The sequence below is a fragment of the Neovison vison genome, chromosome 3, assembly GCF_020171115.1.
Source record: "Neovison vison isolate M4711 chromosome 3, ASM_NN_V1, whole genome shotgun sequence".
Lineage (NCBI taxonomy): Eukaryota > Metazoa > Chordata > Mammalia > Carnivora > Mustelidae > Neogale > Neogale vison.
Window position 1 is genome coordinate 33882855 of NC_058093.1, and position 19296 is coordinate 33902150.

Sequence of the window (19296 nt, forward strand, 5' to 3'; positions counted from 1 at the left end):
TCATTTACTAAAAGTTGTTTCCATAAAATAAACAAACCTCCTGTTGGCCTGAAGGACTATTTTTAATAATAATACTATCTTACCTATTTATAGGGCTTAACAATATCCAAATGCTTTCATGGGCGCCATCTTGATTCTCTTAACAACCTTTTGTTACAACAGGATAAGCAACAGAGGATCAAGAACACTGACAGCTCACGATCCCATAAGTAGCAAATTTAAAAGTTGAGGCCCAAAGCGAAGGCTTTGGCACCCTGACACACTAGAATGTCCATCCCACCATGTTTTAAATTGGGTTCCTGGGTTGAGGAGTAGAGTCAGTGCCATTTTAAGAGTGTATTATTTTGCAAGTCAATTTTGTAAGGCACCCCTTCACATTTCCAGCATCCTTCATAATTTCCATGTACTTATAGTCTCACCCATGTATTATGTTAAAGAATTCAGGTTACCTCAAAAAAAGTGGTAAAGAAATTTCAGAACTGCCCCCTGCTGTGCTTTTCAAGGCAGCTCAATAGTTCCATTTAAATAAGACTTTCAATTTTTTTTAACTCTTGTTCTAAAAAATCAGACCAAAATTAAGGACTTCATTCAACCTCCTAAAATCTAACTCTAGTCTGGGGGACAGGGAGAAAGAAAATGAGAATGGGAATATACTGATGTCGTGACCCCAGAAAAATAAAATCAACGTAGAAGTCTCATCCTTGTCAATTTGCAAGTCTCCTTCTTTTCAGTTCTTTAAGCTCAGCAGGGCACTCAAACTCGGCAGTTGTCCTTAACCCAAGACTCACCCTTGAACCTGAATTCCTCTTTCTCCCCAAGTGGGTATACTATGTATCAGGGTCACCAGGAAATCCAGCTAAATCAGCATTTATAATCTTATGTAACATCTGTCCTAGAGAATAAAGTTCATGGGGTCAAATGGCCTTATAAATTAACCACAACACAGAGACCTCAGATATTTTTTAAATGTATGTATAGACCCAAAAGAAAAATACACACATGAGCAATGAGAACTTGTCCATCATGGTTATAATTACAATTCATAATATGCCCAGTCTCCACCTGTTTACTACAACCTTGAGCAGCAAGTGTGAAAATCACTTGTGGAAAACGGTCCCAGAGGAATCAAGGTAAGACTTCAACATAGTCTCAAGTGTTGAAAGAATGGAATTACTGGTAAGACCATAAATACCTTTTGGGTTTGATGGCCACAGATGGTATGTGGACCATATATCAATGTCTTAATTCAAAGGTAGGTGCTCAATAAGTATTTGCTGAATGAATAAACGTGTAAATGGATGAATGCATGTTGCAAAGACATTTAGGAATTTGAACATGGCCAGAAGAACACAAGTCCTGCTCCAACAACCCGTCCAGTCCAATCGTCCTGTCAAGTCGAGTAGAGATCTGGAGTCACCCAATCAAGCCATGTTCCTCTCTGGCTGGAAACTTTGAAGTAGTGCAGAAACAAATGAGAAATGGAGGAGCAGGGAAATCCTAGAGCCTCCTTCTCATTTTTTACCTGATCTTTTGACTTCTAGTATTTCTGCTCATTAAACAGGAAAAAAAATTAATTGTTTGTAATTTTCAAAACACTTGCATGTGAACTCATTCTAGATGCAAACAACTTGAAAGGCAAAATCATGTGGTGTGCAGGGCCTTCTTTCCAAAGGAGGTCACATAAAAATTAAAAACACTAAAGAATAAGTAGTCCATGTTGTCCAAGGGGATGAACTATGCAACCCAAGTAAAAATTAAAACCAAATTACATCCACTCATCAGCATTGTATAACACGCCCGGCTCATTTGCATAGGATGCAATTATTCCTGGTAGGTGCTGCACTCAACACAGCCAGCTGGGTTAGTGTGTCTCCAGGGACAAGGGCTTTGGTTTCCTCCCTATGCATTGGCTGTGTTCCTTCATAACCATGAAGGCAAATAAACAATGCTTCACAGCACCATTAGACTATGCGCGTTTGAAATAAAAGCAATATAGATCTGAGCGTGGCTAGCACTCAGGCCCCCTCACGTGACCAAGAAACTGTTTGATTCTAGGTCAGTGCTCCATTTCTAGAACACTATATCTGATCTTGTGTTTTAGAAAACCACATTTGTTTCAGGCTATATAAAGAATTCTTCTTCTTTTTCTTCACCCTGGACTGGCAGGTGAAGGGGACATTTTGAGATTATCTTCCTTGCACCAAGATCCCTTCGGCCAGCAACTGACAAAGAAAGGGTCCTTGCCTTAAAGATTCTATTGTTCTTGGAGGCAGTCACCCCTAAGGAGGAGTCTGGCAAGCACAATGGTGCCTGGCTGGTCTGCAGATCCCTTGAAAATCCGCTCCGAAAAGATTGTCGGGGATCAGAATTGACCACGGTGCAACCCGTGTCAACATTCGTTTCTGCCTCCAGCTTCCCAAAGCTGTTTTGCAGGCTGAGGACTTTTTCTCTGGCCCCAGGTTGGAGGTGGGGAGAAGGCAGATGCATCTGTATGCCCATGGCGGAGCTCCTGTCCTGAGATGAGCAGCCAGGGCTTTTCCACAAGGTGCCACTAACACTGTCTGACTCGGGGCTCTCAGCAGACTCCGGGCACTCCGGGGAACCCACCTTGAGCCTCCTGGCCCGGCTCCTTCGGCATCTTGGCTCCAGGGTCCTCCTTGTGGAGACAGGGATCAGCCGGGAGTCCTGGAGAAGTGTCTCGGCTCCCGAGGTGCCATTCAGAAAGGAAAGCACGCCATTCCTCACAGCAAGTCCGGGATTCAACTGGACCTAAGGGACAGGGGAAAACAAATTCAGCAGATGTTTTCCATTAACTAAGTGCCGAGAACAGACAATGTCCCATTCATCCTCTGCCATCCGGTGCCCACAGCAGACTTTCAATAAAGCCAGTTGAAGTGAAGTAGTAAGTACAACCGAATCACAAGCTATATCAGCACAAGCTCCAAACATCTCTCTCTCTCAGACTCCCTAAGTGAACATCCAATAAGGCGAAGATTCTGAGAATCAAATGCAACAGCACAGTTCTTATAGATCATGTTGTTCAAATGATGCCAAGATGTTCACTGATGTTATTTGGTGGCCTCACCTGGGTTGCAAATGATGTATTACCAACTATGGAAAAATAAGAACACAAATAAAAAGCCACCAAAAGATAAAGATTGGAATAAGAATTCAATCTTCCGAAGTCCTTTTATATTATGTTAATAGACATGTGGGCACTCTAGGCAGTCTAATAATTAGACACTTTTGAAGTGAAGATTCTCTAAATCTAGGGGCATTTATTTATGGTACAGACTATATGTAGTAGCATGTGGAAAAACATTTAAGAATGGAGGGGGGACTGCCTATATGGGACCTGCAGTGTCTTCATCCCTAGCAATTCTACACTGGTTTCAAACTTATAGACCCTACTCAGCAGAACTGCCACCCTCAAGTTAACTGCTCTCTACCTCTGCACAGTGGAGTTCACTGGCCTGTCTTCCATCCTTGGACTCCTGGGAGTCGCATCCCCTACTCCTTACACAACACTCTCACCAAGCATATTTCTGGAAAAGACAATTTTCTCTATCTTGTCAGTAGCCCTTAGAAAATGGGTCCACCCCTCCTGGCCCAAATATCAAAAAGAATGTACAAAGGAAACTTCAATGCATTGACTAAGTGAAAGAAGCCCATTTGAAAAGTCTACCTACGGTAGGATCCAACTATATGACATCTGGAAAAGGCAAAACTACGGAGAACATAAAGATGTTAGTGGTTCCCAGGGGTTCGAGGGGAGGGAGGGATGAACAGGCAGAGCACAGAGGATTTTTAGGGCAGTGAAGCTACTCTGTATGATACTACAATGGGGGATACATGTCATTACACACTTGTCAAAACCATTAAAATGTACAACACCAAGAGTGAACCCTAATATAAACTATGGTAAAAATGATGTGTCTATGCAGTTTCATCAATTGTAGCAAAGGCAGTGCTCTGGTGGGATATGGACAGTGGGGGAGGGTGTGCCTGTGATGGGGAGGGGAGCATATGGGACTCTCTCTACTTTCTGCTTCATTTTGCTGTGAACATAACACTGCTCTAAAATTTTTTTTAATTAATTAAAAGAAGACAAAAAGAATGGCACGTATTTACCTCACCAGGCAAGAAGGAAAAAATCAGAACAATAAGAAAGCCGGTCTAGAAATGAGTATATTACGGGATGTGTTTATATATGTGATCCACGCACATGGCCTCCCCTCAATTTTATCTCTGATAGAAATGGTGGAGTGACTGTCATCAAACTCAAAAAGCAAGAAAGCTGCTTCCATCAATTCCTTTGGCATCAAAGTTGGCAAATATTTTCTGTAAAGGACCATACAATCAGTAGCTGAGACCCCACGGACCGATGGTCTTTCCTTCCATGATCAGACTCTGCCACAGAGCAGTCAAGGACAATGCAGTAAGTGGGTGTGGCTGAATTTCAATCTTGTGCAGTTTTTTAAAAAGATTTTTATTTATTTATATGACAGAGAGGGGGGAGAAAACACAAGCAGGGGAGCAGCAGAGAGGGAGAAGCAGGCTCCCCACTGAGCATGGGGCCCGATGTGGGGTTCAATCCCAGAGCCCCGGGATCATGACCTGAGCTGAAGGTAGACACTTGACTGAATGAACCACCAAGGCAGCCAATCTTGTGCAAATTTCATGCGTCATGACATTTAAAAATGGAAAACTATTCTGAGCATCCAGGTGCCTTCCACCTATAAAAGACCCAAGTTAAATAAATGTTCCTGCTCCAACATTCAGTTCTCCTGTTACATCAGCTCTTCAGCATCAATACCTCCTTCCACGTCAGCTGGAGTCCAAAGACCATCACTTCAACGATTTCCTCACCAATACATCCAACTCCCCTCTACCACTCCTTTTCTGTCAAAGCCTCTATCAAGACCTCCCAGCTCCATGTCCATCTGCATGCCCAAATTTCCTGAACTTGCACCTTGAACTTCAAGCTGTCAAAGAAATGCACATGACTGCTCAGAGTGACATCACCATAATGGTGTGGTTTCCAACTTTGCCCAGTCTCTCTCCAGTCCTGTCGCCTTAGCCACCTGTCTTTTTGCCACAGGCAGCTACTTCAAACATTCTGAACTGTCCTCAAACCTTCAGTGACACAACCTCTGCCCAGCCCCCCAGCTGAAGGTCTCACCATCTAGATTACAGAGAAAACAAAAGCCATCACCAGCTAGCAACTCTCAGTTGCCTGCCACCCAACGCACCTACAACGTCACCATCCTCTCCACAAAGAAAGGGACCAGTCTGTCTGCACTGTGAATTCCATCACCTCCTGCCTTCCTGGCCACCTCACCTTATCAATGATTCATTTTTTCCTATGTTGTTATCTTGTTCCTCCAGTCTTTCTCTCTTCCTGGTACTCTGCCTACTCCTTTGCAACAGCAATTAAGCCTGCTCAAGTCTATCTCGAATAACGCATTCCTTCCCCTCTCTCCCCTCCAGCTCTCTTTCTACTCTCCTTCACAGCCAAGCCTCACTATAAAATTTGTCCACACTCATGTATCCTAAACACCACTCTCCCTTAGTTCCCCTACCCACAGCACAGACTTTCCCTCCTACCAAGCCACTGAAATTGCTCTTGCCAAGATCATCTGCCATCAGCTTCCTTGTCACTCATTGTTACCCTGGCTCTGGTTGAACTTTCAAGATTGATCTTTCTCCTTTACATTTGAAGTCTTCTTAAGCTTCTATGTCAACACACTCTTCTGCATTTTCTCCTTCTTTTCCATCCACCACTTCTCAGTTTCCATTGCAGGAGCCTCTTCTCTTGTCAGTTCATTATACATTGTGTTTCTTCACTGCTGACCTGGGTTCTCTTCTTCCTTTATATACCCTTCTAGGGCAATCTCAGGGACATCTATGCCTTCAGTTACTATCAAAATGATGAAGTGTTCCAAAAGTATAACTACAGTTCAGATCTGTGTTTTAAGCCTCATACTTCCCTATCCACTGATCTTCCAGGAACCAGCTACTCAAACTCAACATGTCCAAAATTGAACTCATTTTGCTATTCATGCTAATTCTGTTCTGTTTAGTCTTTTCCTTTTCTTTGAACACTTTAGGCTCATGTTAGTCAAGCAAGAGCATCATTTCCCCTTCTTCATCCCCATGTTATCCATTCCCATGGACCCTGCCTCCCAGAGATCTTTCAGATTTTCCTGTCTCTCCATGTACAATGCCATTAACCCTAGGTCAGGTTCTCACCATCTCTTGTCTGAATTATCACAATGGTCTTATGATGATACGGCCCCCATGGATACTCTTACCTCTGTCTAATCCTTCTCCACTCTACTACAAGGGGGAGCTTCAAAAACAGTTTTCATCATGCCACCCTCCTGCTTCCAGTGGCTCTCTACTCTTCTTGAGATAAAACTCAAAGTCCTCTACTATGCCTTATCGCAGCTCTCATAGTTTGCCCCTTCTTCTTCCAGCCTGGTCATTTACCATTTCCTCCCTTTCAGCCTCCACTTGCCAAAATTGAACTTCTTGGATATTATTTGCTCTTTTCCAGTGCCAGTGTTTGTGTATACTATTTGCTTTGTCTAGGTTATGTCTTCTCTAATTCTTTTTCCTAAAAACCCATGACCAACTCCAACTTCTAAATCATTTCCTCTTGGAAGCATTCTTGATAGCACTGAATATGGGGTAAGTCCCCTAAATATTGGTTCTGCCACTTACTAGTTGTTGCACTTTAGACAAGTTTCCTACTCTTATGTCTCAGTTCTTTATCTATAAAAAGAGATAATCATAAGTACCAGCATCATAGAATTGTTGAAATGATTAAATGATGACAGTGCCTGGGGCATAGTAGTGCTAAATATGAGTTGGTAATTATCATAGTAATTACTATTGTAACTAGCTCTTCTAGCAGCCTGTATTACCATACCATAGTAGATACAACACTTATGCACCTACACACTTACTTAGCTGTGTCTTCCTCTAAACTTGCCATCTGGAAGAAGGTTTGTATTCACCTTCTTTATTGTTGTATCTACGAACCTAGCACAGTGCTTAGCACGTGGTAAGTAACCACTAGATGTCTTTTGGATATATAAGTTTAGCACCTAAAAAAATATAAATTTTTGCACATAGAAATGTATGGAAATGTAGAATCAATGTATTGGACCCCTAATTATTTGGCATTAAGTAGTTATAAAGCCTTATCAAGAAAATTCAAAAAGGCTTTCATCATATGATTGGCAATTTCTGCAAACTTTTTAAGGAAAGGCAATGTCAACTTTTCTTTCTTCAAGAGAGGTCTAAGATCCTTAAATCACGTAACGAAAGTGAGTGCAACATTATTTTTTTTTAAGATTTTATTTATTTGAAACAGAGAGAGAGATCACAAGTAGGCAGAGAGGCCGGCAGAAAGAGGAAGAAGCAGGCTGTCTGCTGAGCAGAGAGCTTGATGCGGGCCTTGATCCCAGGACCCCAAGATCATGACCTGAGCCGAAGGTAGAGGCTTAACCCACTGAGCCACCCAGGCACCCTGAGTGCAACATTATTAATGCAGAAATGCAAATATCTGAAGTTAGAGTGAAGAATTTCTAGGAGAAACATAATGCTGAATGATTGAGAGAAATCCCTTGAGAGAGAAGAAGGCTCCTCTTGCCAAAAAATAAAGTGAAACAAATTTGTAGGAATTCTGATCATTTAGAGCTCATCTTTCCAAGAAATATTTGTAAAATGTTACAAATTGAGAGTTAGCTTTTTCCAAGTTTCAGGGAACAATAGCAGTTATCTTGATGAATTGAAAGATCATTTGTCACTCATTTGACTACAAACACTTGAGAAACAAGAGAATATACATCATTGAAAAATGATGAAGCTATTTAAGAACAGATTCACATCATGAAGGGAAAATAATATTGTCTCTTACTAGAAGTGATTGCAAGAAATAGATAAAGAGAATTTTTTTTACACTGAGAAAAAAGATTAAATGGAACCAAAGTATACAGATAATAAGAAACCCAAAAACAATGCCAAACTTGCTTCCCTAAGAGTTGGAGCCAGTCCCTTCCAATTAATTGATCTTTAAAGTAAAAGTACTTACTTTAACTGATTAACCAAAGCCACTGATGTTAACCTCTTTCTGTAAGAGTGAAAACATTCCAAGTCCAAGTGTTCTTTCAGGGCAGCATAAACCCAAATATTGAGTGAAAAAAAGAGCAGGGATGGGAGTGTGTGTGTGTGTGTGTGTGTGTCTGTCATTGTGGCGTACATTAAGGGTGGGGATGAAGAACGGAAAAGAAACAAAGAAAGGAACAGGAAGGGTGGAATAGATTCCAAGTGCACACAGCTCAGAAATGAGAAAGGACCCTCAAGAAATGTTACAGGAGAAAATGAATTACTTTCTTCATGAGAAGCTATGTTCTTTCATTTTTCAATAGCTAATGAAGAACATAAGGACAAACTTAGCTAAATGTCTCTTGATAAAATGAAAAGAACCACACGCTTGCTTACACCAAACTAGCTTCCGGAATATACACCTTTTCTGAAGAGACAAAACTTATTTCCTGAAAACAAGCAGTCAATCAACCCATGCTTCAGAAACAGCTGTCTACCTCCTACTCTACTGGAAATAGACATTTATTACAAAATACTGAAAAGAGGTAGAGAGTCATAAACTCCAAAATTACATGGTGCAAGAATAAGAAAATATGTAATCAGTTGTGTGTCACAAAAATTTCCATGTAAAATATACACCAAGTGGAAGTGAATTGTGTACTTAGGCTTCATGGCAGATTTCAGAGAGAAATTGCCATTTGAGCAGAGCCTTGAAGGAGGGGTAAGTAAAGAGGAAAAGAAAGACATCTCTGGACAAGGAACAGCCTGGGCATTACATAGATGCAGATATCCCTAAAACAGACCATTCTCAACCTAAACAGGAATGAAATTCTGATACAAGCTGCATGGATGAACCTTGAAAACATTAAACTGAGTGAATTAAGCCAGACGAAAGGGCAAATATTATATGATTCCACATATGGAAGGTGCCTAGGGTAAGCAAATTTATGGGAACAGAAGGAAGAACATATGTTACTAGGGACTGAGGGGAGGAGATAATAGTGGGTTATGGTGTCATAGGTACAGAGTTTCTAGGTGGAGTGATGGAGAAGTTTTGGAAACAGAATATGGTGATGGTTGCACAACATTGTGAATGTACTCGATGGCACTGAACCCAACACTTAAAAATGGTTCAGTTGACAAATTTTATATTAGGTGTATTTTATTACAATAAAGAAAATACCTAGGTGTAGGTTCTGGGTATAGGAGTGAGCCTAGAGTTCTGGAAAGAAAGTTGGGATAGCCATAAATGTAGCAGTCCTTTAAAAATATATTCATCTGGAGCACCTGAGTGGCTCAGTGGGTTAAAGCCTCTGCCTTTGGCTCAGGTCATGATCTCAGGGTCCTGGGATCGAGCCCCGCATCAGGCTCTCTGCTCAGCAGGGAGCCTGCTTCTCCCCCACCCTCTCTCTCTGCCTGCCTCTCTACCTACTTGTGATCTCTGTCAAATAAATAAATAAAATCTATTAAAAAAATAAAAAATAAAAATTAGAAAACATATTCATCTGTGATGTGCTGGATAAAACGGGATGCCTGGAACTAGAAGGAAGAGTTAGAATGTCACAATGATAATGTACACTTACAGCTATGAGGGCTTAAAGAAGGAAGGGAGAAGAGGAATGGCTCCAGAGAAAAACTACAACAGTTGGGTGTGACCAAATGTGGCACTTCTGGAAGAAAGAGGCTTTAATAGTGACAGTGTTTCAAAACCAGAGCAAATGGGAAGAGAGCTACCAGAGCTGGAGAAGATGGGGGAGATGGTGACTTTGGTTTTGTTTGGACTGAATGTAAGATGAGGATGAGACATTATGTTCAAATTGTCTTACAGGGAAGTGGAAATTAACTAACTAACTAACTAACTAAATAAGCTAAACTCAAGAGCTAGAGTTGCAAACACAGGTGTAAGGAGAACAAAATTGATGCTAAATCCACAGGATGGTCTGTATGTCTTAATCTTAAGGAAACTTTTAGTGGAGGAAAACAGTTTTCAACTGGGGGAAACTCCACCCCCTAGAGGCATCGGACAAGGTCTGGAGACATTTTGGTTGTCACAACTGGAGTTCAAGGGTCACTGCTACTGGCATCTAGTGGCACAGCCAATGAGGCTGCTAACATCAGCAATGCACAGGACAGTTCTCCAGGACAAAGAGTCATCTAGTCCAAGATGTCAGTACCACCAAAGGTGAGCAAACCTGATTCAGGGACAGGAAGAAAGAGGTGAGTCCTTGGGAAGAAACAACGAAGGGACAGCCAGACAGAAGGAAACTGCTTAAAGAGCTGGTTTATGGAAGCCCACAGAGGAGAGACTTTTGAGGCAGGAGCAGTCAACATTTACTGATGCTGGTGAGAGCAAGCATTACTCTTTTTGGAAAAGCAAAAACTCTTCCAACATCTGTATGAAAGAGGAGAATGCAGACCAAACAGCAGCCCCCAAGACTGGAGAGACGACAGACAAATACAGAGAATCACGGCTTCTCAGAGTGGAGACTCATAAATGGAAGCCACAACAGGAGCCAATGCCAGGTGAGGAAAACTTCAACTGTGACTGAGGAATTGTGGAAGGCTCGGCGTGGACAACTGTGAGGGTTAAAAACTCCAGGGGGACCCAGTCACGGAGGGGCCTCACGAGCTTGTGAGATTTCCCTCCAGGAGCTTGATCAGATGCTCACGATAAATATTGAAGAAAAATGGAAGGCAAGGAGAAAAAGCACCACTTTAAAACATGCCAGAAGGGGCGCCTGGGTGGCTCAGTGGGTTAAGCCGCTGCCTTCGGCTCAGGTCATGATCTCAGTGTTCTGGGATCGAGTCCCGCATCGGGCTCTTTGCTCAGCAGGGAGCCTGCTTCCCTCTACCTCTCTCTCTGCCTGCCTCTCTGTCTACTTGTGATCTCTCTCTGTCAAATTAAAAAAATAAATAAATAAATAAAACATGCCAGAAAACTGTGTTCTCAAAAGGCTTGCTCTCAGAGAAAACTAGTTAACCAGAAGCTAACCTGAGCCTGACTAACCTGGGGGAAAGGAAGTACTCAATTCTAGCTCATTCTAGCCAAATCTAGCTAGCCATTCTAGCCCTCTCCTGCCAAAGGAGGGAGAAAAAAAATTTTAAATACTTGTGAATTCACAGGGTAAGGCATAGACTCACTGTCTAAAGACACTAAAAGACTGTGCAATCTAATCATAGAATGCTTTCCCTCCCCCAACTCCTCACCACCACATTACAAAAAGCCTATTTTCAGCACTTCCTTTCACCTGCTACATCATGTCTAGCTAGCAAAAACAAAACAAAAAAACACAAGGCATATTAAAAGGTGAAAAAAAAAAAAACCCCACAATTAGAAAAGACAGAGTAAGTATCAGAACCAGACATGGCAGAGTTGTTGGAATTATCATGCCAGGAATTTGAAACACTATGATTAATGTACTAAGAGCGTTAATGGATAAAGTAAACATCATGCAAGAACAGATGGGCAATATTAACAGAGGTAAAAACACTAAGAAAGAACAGAAACACTAGAAATTTAAAAAAAAAACTGTACTAAAAATCAAGAATGCCTTTAATGGGCTAACCAGTAGACTGGACATGGCTGAGGAAAGAATCCTGAGCTTGAGGTACCTCAGAAGAAACTTTCAAAACTAAAAATCAAAGAAAGCAAAGACAAAAAAACAGAACAGAATATCCAAGGGCTGTGAGACAGCTTCCAAGAGTATAGCAGACACATAGTAGGCAGACCAGAAGGCAAGAAAGAGAGAAAGGAACAGAAGAAATATTTGAAATAACAATAACTGAAAATGTTCCCCCAATTTAATGTTGGAAACCAAAACACAAATCCAGGAAGCTCAGAGAACACCAAGCACAAAAATTCCACAAAAGCTACACCTAGACACATCATTTTCCAAATTACAAAAGTCAAAGATTTTTTAAAAATCCTAAAAGACACCAGAAAAAAAAAGACAAGAGTGGGACACCTGAGTGGCTCACCTTGGTTAAGTGTCTGACTTGATTTCAGCTCCGGTCATGATCTCAATGTTGTGGGATAGAGCCTCATGCCAGGCTTCTAACTCAGCTAAGGGTCTACTTGTCCCTCTGTCTCTGCTCCTGCTCCCCCTCGCACTCTCTCTCTCCCCCTCTCTCTCAAATAAATAAATAAAATATTTTTAAAAATCCAAAGTAAGCAGAAGAAAATATAATCAAAATTAGAGCAGAAATCAGTAAAATTGAAAACAGGAAATCAGTAGATAAAATCAATGAAATCGAAAGCTAGTTCTTGGCGAGCTCTGCGGATTCTAACTCAAGTACTAATTGTAGAGGATTTAGAGGTGAGCCCAAGGGCTTGAGGAAGGATCTGCAGGCATGACTTCCAGCTCATGCATCAGAATAAACTGGGAAGAGCTGCCAGAAAGGATGGCTTATGACCAGTGTCTGTTGTTGAGACTCAGTATCCAGGTTGTACTGATGTTGGGTTCATGTACTGGTCCAACTGAGCCCCCTTGTCCAGGTCTATGAACAAGACACCACCACGGTGGGGCAGGAGGCAAAAATGTGTATGAACTTTCCCATTTCATTTATCCTGATAAGTAGTCAACCCTTGTCAAAGAAAGACCTGGAAGGTAAGCCCTCAAGGGGCTAAGCGGGAAACTCCCTTCTTCTGTTGCGTGCTTGGCCTGGAGCACCTCCTAGTGATGGATGTGGAGAGCACAAGGAGGAGACCTGGGAAAGGACCTCAAGGTCACATCCTGGTCAAGGACCTCTGAATGGTGACACCCAAGGTCCTATAAGTTACCTTCCTTGTACAGAATGTTTTGTTGTTTTCCTCATTTTGTGCTCAAATTTTCAGAAAGATCTTGTTGAAAATTACAGCCTGGTTTCAGTAGCATTGTGGAGATGTCCACAAGGACATGCCCTTAAGTGCAGGGTGGTGGTGGCCACAGTTACCAGTGAAGGCGAGCTGGCCATACAGCCCATGCAGATCTCCCAGGAGATACTGGCAACACCACCAGAGACTAATGGCCTGGTGAGGAGAGCAGGATGAAAGAGCCTTAGGGTCGTGTCCTAGTGCACCTGAGAAATCACATCTCAGGGACTATGGCATGCTACCAAGTGACACACTGGCTTCTTTGACATCGTGACCTTCACCTTCTTTCTGGACGTTCCTTCTCACATTCCTTCACTCATTCTTCTTCTCTTTCCCCACTCCTGGAGTGTGGACATTTTATAGGCTCTATCTTCATTGCTTCTCATTCTAAGCTCCCTTCCTTGATAACAGCACTTCTTCCCAGGACTTCAGCCATCATCCCCAACCTATGTCCCTAGTCCAAGCTCCAGCTCTCAGAGGCCACCTAACTTGGGAATGTCGTCATCCAAATGATCTGCAAACATCTCCAAACCAATGGGTCCAGACTTGTCATCGCATCCCTCTTTCTGACCCCTAGATCTAATTCGTTTCCAAATATGCTAAGTCTACTCCTGAACTACAGTTCATATTTAACCTCATACTTCCATTGTGGGTCCCCTTACTCAAAACTTCGCTGGCCCCTGATTGGATGATTGAAGTCACCTCTGGATCGGTCAGTCTAATACCCACCCAATCTACCTTATATGATGGTACTGGGGTTAGCATCCTAAAGTGTGTACTACAGACTATCATGTCTGCCCTTCTCTAAAAACACTAATAAATGCCTCTTAATGCCTATTGTAGATCCTCCTGCACCCATACTCAATGGGCCAAAAATCATTCTCTAAACCCATATGAATTCTCCAGCTCTACACTACTTCTACCACCTGCTTCAGTCACCCTCCAGGTCATACATCTTCCACACAACTTTTCCAAACTTGGTCAAATTATCCCTTTCTGTCCCTACACTCAGGACGAAAACAGGGCATTGACCATAGGCCACTTAGTGTTCCAGGCACTTGTGGGAGCATTGGGCCTCCCATCAGCCCAACATCACACAGAACACCTAACACGGAGGGCAGCATTACATCACACTGAAACCCTAACCAAAGAGTCACAGAAGGATAGCCGTCTCATCTCCCACAGGGCAACCATGGGAAAAATGCAGGGACAAAGGAGGACTGCTAGAAAGGGGAAGGGAAGAACTGATCCACCGTGCTTTTGCAGCCGTTAAGAAGTAAGACAAATGGAGAACACTCAGGAAGAGTACTTGGTAAATGAAGAAACATGGACATTTGATCATTTATTGATACACTCATTCATTTACTGAGCACCTACTATGTACCCTACTATCATATTCACCAGAAATAGACATTCAAGACTCTGAGAAGCATCACACCATCTGCACTGACAGGAGGTCATGTGGGAAAGGAATTGCTCCCTGCGGGCATCTGACGAGACAGCTGGTGGTTTCTCACACACACAAGCAGTAATCGCATTGCTTCTGCGTGATCTCCTACGGCTTCTACTTTACAGAGCACCTCCATTTACATTCTTTTTTTTCATCCTCATAACAAATTATACATGTCAGTACCACTCACTGGCCCCATCCGTGAGTACTGATTGCAGTAAGGATAAAAGAAAAGCTCTTAGCAATACTCTGGCTCATTCACACGGGAGTGTATTTGCCTCCCGTGTGCCAGACTCTATTCTAGGTACCGGGGAATACGAAAGTGGGCAAAGAGCTGCCTGTCCTCAGGGTGCTGACCTTCCAGTGGCTGACCATATTCCTGATGATGTGGTCTCCACCCACCTGCTCCCCTTCTTCCCCTCACCCCCTCTCTCAGCCCCAGCCACATAGAACCTCAGGCAGTTTTCTGAACATGCCCTGCTAAGGAAATGCCACACCACTCGCGGTCACCCACTCTCTCTCCTCTTTAGAACTCCTTTCTCCCTTTCTCCCTTCTCCATCTGGCTACTTCCTTCTGGGCTGTCCAGCCTCAGCAGGCCCAGGTATCGCTCCTCAGGAAGCGTTGCCCAATGCGGGCCCTCATCATGTCTAGCACGCCCACACACGTGACCATTCCAGCCCCGAGGGAAGGTTATTTGTGGAGAGGTTAATTGGTAGTTATGGCTTTCCGTTGAATATAGGTATAATTTTCTTTCTTTTTTTTTTGGTCAACATCGGTCTTCTGGACCACCCTACATTTGTTCCCCTACTGATCTTCACTGGGGGGCCTTTCCCCTCCCCCGGGAGTCCCAGGAGGGTCTAAATCCACAGATAATCCAGGTATGGAGGGCTTAGCCACTGCCTCAGAACTACACCAACCCACGCGATCCCATTCCCTTGGATGCAGTAATCGGTTTAGAGAAGAGCATCTGATCCAAGTTGGTTGGGTTGATCTTAAAAACAAGAACAGTTAAAAATGTGCCCCCTGCTGCACACATATATGAAATGTTTGTTTGACAGTGAGGTTGATTTTAAATGCTGGAGACTAACCAAGGTTGAAGGATGAAGGAGAAACTTGAGATGCCTCAGAAATTGCTGAGTTAAGTAAAAGGCACAGAAACTGTTCCAGTCCACCTTAGGTGAAGAAGAAGGTAAATAATTTATATATCTTTTAATATAGAATCAATATGATTCATGTTATTAATAAGTCAAAGCAGATGACAATAAGATTAATCAAAGGAACGACTATTTATCTTCCCTCATGTTATTACTTTACCCAATAGGCCTTAAAGGGGGTTTTTGATCGTTTTTCAAGGACAGAAGCCACAGAACATTTTGCTGTATCACACACATTCCCCTGCCTGCACTCACTTACACACCTACGCACACCCACCGAGGACTAGACAATAATGGGTAACTGCATGCATTTGGGAGCTGAGTAGACACTTCCCTATTGTCTTGTGTCTTAGGCAATTAACTCAGTTTTCTCATCTGCAAAATGGGAAAAATGGTGACTTCCTAGGTTATCATAAGAATTAAAGTTATCAATGTAATAACACTTAGTTTAGGTTATAACAGATAATAATAGCTAAAATTGCATTCTGGGCACTATCTTAAGCACTTGAAGCATTACATCACTTTGTGTGGATAACAACCCACACGTTAGGAAGATGTTAATATTACCTCGAGGTTAAGCCAGGCAGCTACTGGGTGCAAGGCTCAATGGCTGGGGAACACTCCACAAAAAATGGTACATTACGGTAGTGATCATATGATTGTGCCTGGCTTAAATGGGGTGCTTACAGAAGAAGGCTTTCAAGTCCAGCTTTTCTTTCTAAAGGAGTTCTAACCATCTAACTTAATTTGGGGAAAAACGGACAGTCATCCAAGCTGCTTAAATATTAAGTCAACAGGAAAAAAAAAATTAAGTCAGCAGGACTGCAAACGTAATACTGTCAACCATAATTACAACTTCAGCTTCTTTAGGTCAGATGGGAAGAGCTTACACTCTCCCCAAACCCAAGGCGTGGGCAAAGTCTTTGCATACAGTTTTTTTTTTTTTTTTTTAGATTTTATTTATTTATTTGAGAGAGAGAGACAGTGAGAGAGAGCATGAGCGAGGAGAAGGTCAGAGAGCGAAGCAGACTCCCCATGGAGCTGGGAGCCCGATGTGGGACTCGATCCCGGGACTCCAGGATCACGCCCTGAGCCGAAGGCAGTCGTCGACTGCCTTTGCATACAGTTTTAAAGAAAAATCTGAGAAACGGGGGTCATCGGATTCTACCGCAAACCAGTTGTATAAGCTACAAGCTCCCGGAGCATAAACTCCATTATCTGTCAGATGAGGGGATTTTATTAGATCAGCGACTCTCAACCCCGACACTACATATTTGAGCCATCCAAGGTGCCCCCAGAGATGCTGATCTAATTGGCCTGGGATGCAAGTGTGGCATGGGAATTTTTGCAAGCTCCCCAGGGATTCTGATGTGCAAGCAAGGTCGAGAACCACTGCCTTAAATCACTACGAAGGCCCATCTCAGAAGGAAAATCACACAGTTCCATGTGTACCAACAAGATCAGAGGCAAAACGGAATACCTGAAGCAGGATCTTGTTGCCGTCATAGTCCTGTGTCTGCCACCTGGTGCGGCTGATGGGGACGCACGGATGGGGAAGAAGAGGCACTAACTGGCCGATCTCTTGAACCTTGAACTGCAGCACTGAGGACTCTATGGGGTCCACTGACATTCCAAGGGGCAGCTGCGTCAGGGAGAGCTGCAGAGCAAAGCTCTCGGTGGCATAGAGCACGAAGACACAGGAGTCGCTCTTCTGCACGGTGGCTTCCTTCTGCAGGATCAGCTCATAGAGTCTGATGGCATCGTCGTAGTTATCAGAACTGCAGTAGAGCGTCACCCTCAGGATCTCAGTGCCGCGGTGCACCTGCCTCACACCCCAGACTGGCATCTGGCTGTCCAGACTGTAGAACTCCTGGTTGGAAAGAGGGTAGGGACACGGCCTCCCCTGAGCATTCGGGGCAGAGTAACACTGCCACGGCCGGTGCTGGAGGGAGTCAAGAACCCGGAAGAGCCGCTCCTCTCCCACGCTCTCGGGCAGGAAGAGCAACACAGACATCCCCGGGAACCGTGAGCGCTTGGAGTGGCACTTGTCGTAGTATTTTACTGGACTGACCCTCTCGGACACCAGAAAGGGACGCACGTCCGGGCAAATGCAGTCCAGGAGCTGATCCAGAGTTTGCTGCAGAAGTGAGCCATGTCCAGAGTCGGCGAGGAGGTGGACGGTCATGGCCAGAGGCTCCGGTGTCCCGTCCATTCCAGACTGCCCCGCGGAGGACAAAGGAAGCAGGCGTGGAGGGCCCACCCGTCAAACTTCTGCAGCGAAGGAAGAACCGGGCGGTTCTCCAGCGGAGCCTTCAGCCCCCCAGGAAACCTGCAGCCAATTCAGAACAAAGCTCCTAACCTGGGCTCCTGGTTGCCGGTGGCCGCACAGCCAGACCATCCACACAAACTGGGGCACAACAGCCTTGGGGTCAATGCCATCCAGCTCACGCATAATGTAACTGTGTTTTGGGCTTGTCCAGGCACTCCCCCCGGGTTTCCGTTTGACCTAAAAACCTGTAATCCTGAGAAACACCCAAGTGGGTGGTTCTTATGGACACTCCGTAAAGGAAATACCAGGCAAAAAGGAATATGAGTCGGCTCTGTTAGGCTGATAGCAATCTGTTTAGCTGAAAAGACATCCATTTTGTGGACCCACAATGGGTTCTGATTTCCTCCTTACATCTCTCCATGTTTACAGCAGGCTGCCAGGCCACCTGAATACAATGACTACTTGCAAACAATTCTCGAAACTTGTCCCCTTGCCAGGATTTCCACTGTCCTTTGTCTTTTTATTTTGTTATGGGACAACTGATGCTAGACCTTTGAAGAGAAGATACTGTATCTAAATAATACTGAGTGTTCACTGAAGATGATTTGCTCTGATGCAAAGTCTGAGTATACTGAAATGTTGCAAAAAATTAAAAGAGAAGTTGCCAAAAACAAAACAAAACAAAAAACCAGAACAAAAAAAACAAAACTCCCGTTATTCATGCTGATGCTTCAAGAAGAGCTCAAGCTTCCCAGTATGGATGGTATTATTGCTCAGGTCTATTGAGGATCTACTAGGCACCAGTCATAAGTGGTTCTAAAACTTTACATAAATGGATTTAATCCTGCAACAAACCTATGAAGAAAAGACTATTTTTCCCCCAGATGACTGATCAACGACCCAGGGCTAAGTAATAGAAAATCTAAGTTACGCACCTAATTGGTCTCACAGCTAAAAAGTGGCTGAGGGAAAATTTATACTCAGGAACTGAGAGGTGCCCCAGAGAAGTAAAGATGAGGTGCCTCTCGGGGACCTGGAAGTTCCGGCCTGGATTTTCTTCCTAAGGATGGGGAAAGGACACCAAAGCAAATTCTCATTGAGGTCATGAATCTTAACATGAATTATCTTCAGTAAAAATGCTCAAGCTCTAAACAGAACACCCACCCTAATGTTGATATGTCCCCCAATAATGGGTCTGTGATTAAAAGAGCAAGACTGATGTAAAGCAAAGGTCAAGCAAAGCTTTATTCTGCGCCAAGCATCGAGAATCAGACCGAGAGTTCGGGGCCGCACCTCTTACAAGAGAGGGCGAACTTTCTCTGTTTCACAGACTCGTTTTTAAGGGCAAAGGCCATGTGGCTGGGCCTGGCCATGCACAGGTGGCCAATGAAATGGGAACACACAGAGAAAGCTGCACAGTGATGCTGTGACCAATTGAATTACAATTTACCCTAT

General features: G+C 43.5%; 1 protein-coding gene across 1 annotated transcript; it reads right to left on the bottom strand.

Moving 5' to 3' along the window:
- Nucleotides 1-1011: 1011 nt before the first annotated feature.
- On the bottom strand, nucleotides 1012-17870 carry FAM124B (family with sequence similarity 124 member B). Its single transcript, XM_044240862.1, has 2 exons — nucleotides 17053-17870; nucleotides 1012-2769 (listed from the first exon to the last, which is right to left on the bottom strand). The coding sequence occupies exons 1-2, from the start codon at nucleotides 17782-17784 to the stop codon at nucleotides 2122-2124; spliced, it is 1380 nt and encodes a 459-aa protein (XP_044096797.1). The 5' UTR covers nucleotides 17785-17870; the 3' UTR covers nucleotides 1012-2121.
- Between the last annotated feature and the right edge of the window lie 1426 nt (nucleotides 17871-19296).